The sequence below is a fragment of the Oryctolagus cuniculus genome, chromosome 7 (assembly GCF_964237555.1).
Source record: "Oryctolagus cuniculus chromosome 7, mOryCun1.1, whole genome shotgun sequence".
In the NCBI taxonomy this organism is placed as follows: domain Eukaryota; kingdom Metazoa; phylum Chordata; class Mammalia; order Lagomorpha; family Leporidae; genus Oryctolagus; species Oryctolagus cuniculus.
The window spans coordinates 23,275,841-23,282,168 of record NC_091438.1 but is presented as its reverse complement, the minus strand read 5'-3'; the positions used below and the strand labels follow the sequence as shown (position 1 = coordinate 23,282,168).

The 6,328-nt window shown below is 46.0% G+C and overlaps 1 protein-coding gene across 2 annotated transcripts; it reads right to left on the bottom strand.

The window, feature by feature from the left end:
* Positions 1 to 899: 899 nt before the first annotated feature.
* Positions 900 to 5,572, bottom strand: LOC100342498 (GTPase IMAP family member 1). Of its 2 annotated transcripts, none has more exons than XM_008250074.4 (3): positions 5,451 to 5,572; positions 2,747 to 2,795; positions 900 to 2,204 (listed from the first exon to the last, which is right to left on the bottom strand). In XM_008250074.4, the coding sequence occupies exons 2-3, from the start codon at positions 2,787 to 2,789 to the stop codon at positions 1,327 to 1,329; spliced, it is 921 nt and encodes a 306-aa protein (XP_008248296.3). In that variant the 5' UTR covers positions 2,790 to 2,795; positions 5,451 to 5,572; the 3' UTR covers positions 900 to 1,326. The 2 variants fall into 2 exon arrangements, with proteins under 2 accessions (XP_008248296.3, XP_002722556.4); XM_002722510.5 differs by having other exon boundaries at positions 5,229 to 5,509.
* Positions 5,573 to 6,328: the final 756 nt, after the last annotated feature.

Here is a 6,328-nt window from a genome sequence, read left to right as displayed (position 1 = left end):
TAACCTGGTCTCTGCTACCGAAGAAATGTGCAGTCTCATCACATGGCCTTGGCGTTCCGTTAGTATCACATGTGAGAGCTTCACACATGAGGGACGTATGAGCCTCCCTCTCCAGTGGAGGCTCAGTTATGTGGATATTTCCCCTCTTTGCATGTCTCTGCAGAGATCATCTGAGGAGCTCTGGATGTGGAGATAGCAGGCAAGGGACACTACAGGGAGGGACCTGCAGTTACCCAGCAGGATTAGGGATGACTGGAGGTCTGTCTGTGAGGGTGGTGGTGCTGGGTACAAAGCAAACATGGCCAGATGAATAGGGAGGAGCAATAGACACCTGATTTGGAGCAGAGAGCACACTCCCCCACACACACATGGGACAGAAGCAGGTGACTCCAGAGCCCAGAGTCCTGTCTCCAGCTCTCAGCCCACAAACACCGGATTGGTGCCCTCCCACCTTTGGAGATTCAAAATAGAAGTGAAAGGTTTTCCAAATCTCTTGAATGTTTTGATTTATCTCAGTTTAAAGAGCTCCAGGATTTACTATTCTTGCATAACTGAACTGTGAGCCCATAAGCCAATGAGAAAACCTCTCCTGGGAAGCAGACACTCTGCAGGCCCTCAGTGGCTACTGGGAGTTGAGTTTTTAACCTCCTTGGATCTGCAGAATTCTCTGCTCTCAAGTTGCTGGGAGATCTGAATAAGGATAGTGGGGACACACTCCCCTACTGGGAGAAAAGGAAAGTTCCATTGCTGTGTATTCCCTTCCTACGACTGCACACCAAAAGATGCATATGTGGATGTGTGTGCATGTGCAGGCAGAAGGGGTTGGGAAAGACACAGCAGAGTGCCTTGTTCAGCGGGCACATGAGGCTCTGAACAAACATCCACAATTACTGACGTCCTTTAAGACAATGTGATCCCACAGTGCATTTATTTTTGGAATTAACGTATTCAATTCAAATAAACACGAGGGTGCTAGGTTTCTCTTTGTCTTGGTCCTTGGCTTTGTCCCTGTGGGATACATGGGGCCTGAGAGGACAAACATTCCTCATCTGTATTCAGGAGAGAAGATGACTGATGGCAGGGAAAGGCAATCTGGTGTCAGGAAAATAGGCAAGAGTGAGAGTGGTCGTTTTAGCTGCAGCAAGGGGCCAGCACAGGGAGGGCCAGGTCCCAGGAAAGGCTTTGGCTGGGAGGGGGCCAGGACACGACTCTCCAGCTGGAAGTTTATGGGTGTGGAGGGAAAGGAGGGGTCAGCGTGGGCCCTGGTACAGAACACCAAGCAACAGAGACGGAGCAATGAGACCAGCAAGTGACCTGGTCAATCTGTCAATCAGAATGGACCTCAGCCGAGGGCTCAGGCTGGTGCCTGTAGAACAGCAAGTAGAGCAGACAGGCACCCCCCAGGAGGAGGGCCAGGCCCAGTCTCCAGTGGTTCCTGAGCAACTTTTGCCACTCCCACAGCCGGGCCAGCAGCCAGGAGCCCCTGGACCTCTGCATGCGGGCCGCCACCTTCTCTGCCACCCTTCGGAGACGCTCCTCGGGGCTGGCCCAGTGCAGGGCCTGCAGCACACCGTACTCCTCGTTGGTGTAGTGGGCACCTCCGTTCTCCCTGACCAGGCGCTCCACCAGGCCCAGCAGCTGCTGCACCTGGGCCTCCTGCTCACGGCCGGTGGCTCGGTTGTCAAAGGCACAGATTCTGCCCCCGCACTCGGCCGCCAGTTCCCGCAGAGCCCGATTCTCTGTGCAGCGCACATAGTCCTGGAGGCAGCCCCCGGCCAGGTCCTCCTTCCTGGTGAAGACCACGACTGTCCAAGCCATCACGCCCTCCCCGAACATCTCCTTCACCTTCCTCACCGCCTCCTGGTCCTGGGCCGTGTAGCGGCCCAGCTGGGTCACCAGGAGCAGCGCATGGGGCCCTGGGGCTGAGAGCAGGTAGCAGCGACCTCTCTCCAAACCTCCTGGGTCTGTTCTGGGGACTTGGGAGTGGAAAATGTCTGGGGTGTCGATGACGTCCACGTGCCACCTGGCCCGCCTGCAGCTGGCCATGGAGCAGGTTCTGGTGACCGCCGAGCTCTCAAGCCTGGAGAGGAACCTTCTCTGGCCCAGGATGCTGTTCCCCGTGGCGCTCTTCCCGACTCCTGTCCTCCCAACCAAGACGAGCCTCAGCCTGGGCACCTGGCAGGACTGGCTGTCCTCTTCCAAACCTGGGAGAGCAAAGGATTCACAGTCTCATGGCAGTCAACCCAGAGCTCCCTTCAGGACAAAAAACTGTCTTTAGAACAAAAGAGAATGAGATTTGAACGTTCCCCCTTTTAACCAAACCTTTAGTTCAGTCATCTGCTTATAGACGTTGAGCTCTTGGTGGGGGGTGTACCCTGGTTTTCCTTCTGAATTGGGGTTTCCCTCATGCCCCCACTAACACAGTGCACCTGGTAACTGGTGTTTATCATAGTGTATGATTATATCCTCTTTGACCTCTTCTGTGGTGATCACAGCTGGTTTATTCACCTCCCTTTATTTCTTAGGAATGAGGGTGCAGGCTGGTCAGAGGACTGGGCATCTCAGAGGAGGGGTGGGACAGAGATCCAGCTACAGTGCAGACCCCAGACTCTTGCTGTTTTGCCCCAGGCCTTGGATGTCTCTGGGATTTGCCCCTGCTCAATCTCAGGGAAGCCCCTTTTCCCCTATTTCCCTAAGCTCACACCTGGGGTAGGGGCAAGGATGAGTTGCAGAGTTGGTTCCTTACCATAGGCGCTCTCTTCATCTCTCACCATCCTCCGACCTCCCATGCTTCCCTGAAACAGTCCCAAACACAGCTCATTCATTCATTTACTCATCTGTCCAGTTGATGGAGTGCATCAGGCAAAGACCAACCAAGGTGACACCACCGTGACACCGATGGCAGGACCCAGCCTCTGCCTGCAAGCTTCTTAACATCTACATGTATAGTTTTAGGAAGGGGCAGGTGGCGAGACAGAATCAGGTGAATTTTGTCACTACTAATTAATTCTGCTAAAATTCACTGTTTGGACTATGTGATCAAATACTTTGCATGTAGAATCAATAAACTGGTCAAATAACAGATTTTCATTTTGTTGATTTTTTGTTTAGTTTTAATTTCATTTATTTCTGCTCTGATTCTTATTATTTCTTGCCTCCTGCTAATTTTGGGTTTCATTTGTTCTTGCTTATAAACACATAAAACTTTAGTGAAACTAGCAAAATAGACCCTAATAATTTAGTGAGACTAGAAAAAATAAATAAATAAAATCAGAGATAAAAAATTAGACATCTTTCAAAATCGTTACTTAGTATATACTAAGTTAATCTTCTGTATATAAATATAATTGAAAATGAATCATGATGAAGAATGGGATGGGAGAGGAATTGGGAAATGGGATGGTTGTGGGTGGGAGGCAGGTTATTGGTCGGGAAAGCTGCTATAATTCAAAAGTTGTACTTTGGAAATTTATATTTATTAAATAAATGTCAAAAAGAAAAAAATTAAAAATAAAAAAGTAAGACATCACATCACAGCACTACAAAGGATCATAAGAAACTATTAGGAATTCTCAATAAATTAGCTGTAGAAGGACTTTTGCTGGGTATGGTTCATTAATTCAATAATTCAGACATATATAGATCAATGCAACAGAATAGAGACTAGAAATTAATACATGTGAATATGGCCAATTGTAGCTAATTGATTTTTGGCAAGTATTCTAAGAACATCCATTGGAGAAAGAACAGTCTTCTCAACATTGTGTCAAGGCAAAACTGGACAGACACAGATTGAAAAAGAATGAAACTGGATCCCTGCCCTTCACCATTTATAAAAAGCAACTCAAAATGGATCAAGACCTAAGTGTGAAACATGAAACTATGAAATTGCTAGAAGAAAACACAGAGGAAATACTTAAGCATATTGATGGACACATTGATTTCTTGGATAAAACTCCAAAAGTGCAAGCAAAAAGCAAAACTAGACAAAGGGGGATTATTTCAAACACGGAAACCTTTACACAGCCAAGGAAACAATAAATAGACTGAAGAGATATCCAACAGAATGGGAGAGAATGTTTGCAAGCTACTTTTCAGAGAAATGATTAATATCCAAAATATATCAGAAACTCAAAAACCCCCAAAGAAGTAATCCAGTTAAGAAATGAGCAAAGGACCTGAATGCAAGGTTCTCAGATGAAGAGATACAAATGACCAGCAAGTTTGTAAAAAAAAAAAATATATTTAATGCAATAGCTTCCAGGGATTAAAACCACAATGAAATAGCATCTCACCCGTGTTATAATGTTGTTATTAAGAAAACAGAAAGTAACAATTGCTGGTGAGGATGTGGAGAAAGAGGAAATTTTACATGTTGTTGGTGGAACTATAAATTAGCAGTCACTATGGAAAGCAGTATAGAAATTTCTTTAAAAACTAGAAAAAGAGTAGCTGTATTATCCAATAATCCCTCTTTGGGTATATATCCAAAAGACATAAATACATCATATTAAAGAGATAGCTTCTCCACTATGTTTATTGCAGCGCTATTCACAATAGCCAAGATATGGAATCAACCAATGGGCCCATCATCAAATGAAATGATTAAGTTAATGCTGCATATAAACATAATGGAACAATATTAAGGAACAAAAATAATGAAATCGTATTATTGCAGAAAAATGGATGACTCTGGAGGGCATGTTAAGTAGTGTAGGCAGACATGGAAAGACAAATACTGCTTGTTCTCCCTCAGTCTGAACACAGAGTGGTGATAACTAGAGGTTGGGAGTGGTTGGGGAAATAGAGGAAGTTTGTATTTAAAAGCAGGGGAAGCTGAGCACTGTTCATTAATTTTGACAAATAAGTTGTACCAATAATAGATGTTAATAATAGGTGAATCTTATCCTGGTTTATTTATTGTGGAAAATATATCAAGTTGTTAAAAATAGGAGAAGTTCCGTATGGAGTATATGGGAACTATTCATACTACTTCACGGTTTTTGTTTTATAAATCTGAAACTATTCTGAAACAAGAAATTGTCAGACTCTCATAATTTACACCAGAACAAAACAAAACAGCTGGTGTATTTAGAGTGCTAGTTAGAGCAAGAATTTAGCTGAAGCAAGAAGCCCTTGTCAATGATGAATAGGGGGAGAAGGGAAGGAGAAAGGATTTAGTCCAAAAGTAAGGATGTGTGCATTCCAGAGCCGGTGAAAATGCTTACCACTTCTTCCAAATCTAGTCCGTTTGAAAGCCCGAGCATCTTTGTCATCCTGGAAGCATGCAGTTATTCCTTCTAGATCACACTCCCTTCTCCCCTCTCTAGATTGGAGGTGCTCACTCAACCAGTTCCATTTAAGCAACACCTTCAGACACTGACGGCTTCCTGCTGTACTAGTTCCAGCCCCAAGCCCCCAGCCACCTCCCTTCCCTGGATCAGGCTCACCTTTCCTGGAGACGAGTCCTGGACTGGACTCTGAGAAAACCCTTATCTGCTGTGTTCCCTTCAGCGAATGCAGCAGGCTCCTTCCTCCCCCACACACAGAGGAAGTCGCTCAGACTCAGGGCTTAGAGCCCAGGAAGGGCACGATGGTGATGACTTAAAGAGACAGAAACCCTCACCAGTGAAGGAGTGGCCATGCAAGATTTCCAACACAAACTGCATCCCCTGCTTTGGACTAGGGTGATGTTTTCAGAAGATCCCTATGTCACTGATGTCTTGGCTCTGAAAGGAGCTATAACCTCAGACAGAAAACTTTTTGGGTCTCTGAAGCCTATCTGCTAGCCTTTGGTCACTTATCATACCTCCAGTTACCCTTTTCATTTCAGATATTTTCCTATAAAATGGTCTCCAGAAAGTCTTCTTTTCCAGGGAGGAATCCTGACAGGAACCCATGATGGGGCACTTGTCTGGACAATGCCGTCACAGTGGTCCTGCCTGCGAGGACGTCACATGCAGAGTCTCTTCATCCTTAGAGAAAAGGAAGGCTCTTCTGGCTGTTAAACATAGGATGGGGTAGGTGTTTGGCATAGCACTTAAGATGCTGCCTGAGATGCCACCACCCCATATTGAAATGCCTGGGTTCAAGACTTCACCCTGCCTGTGACCGAGCTTCCTGCTAATGTTTGTGCATCACAGAGGCAGCAGATAGTTGCTCAAGTACTAGGGTCCCTGCTAACCACATGATGATGCGTGGATTGAGTTCCAGGCACCTGGCTTCAACCTGGTCCAGCCTCAGTAGCTGCAGCATGAACAAGCAAATAGAAGGTCTCTCTCTCTCTCTCTCTCTCTCTCTCTCTCTCTTTCTCTCTCTCCCTCCTTCC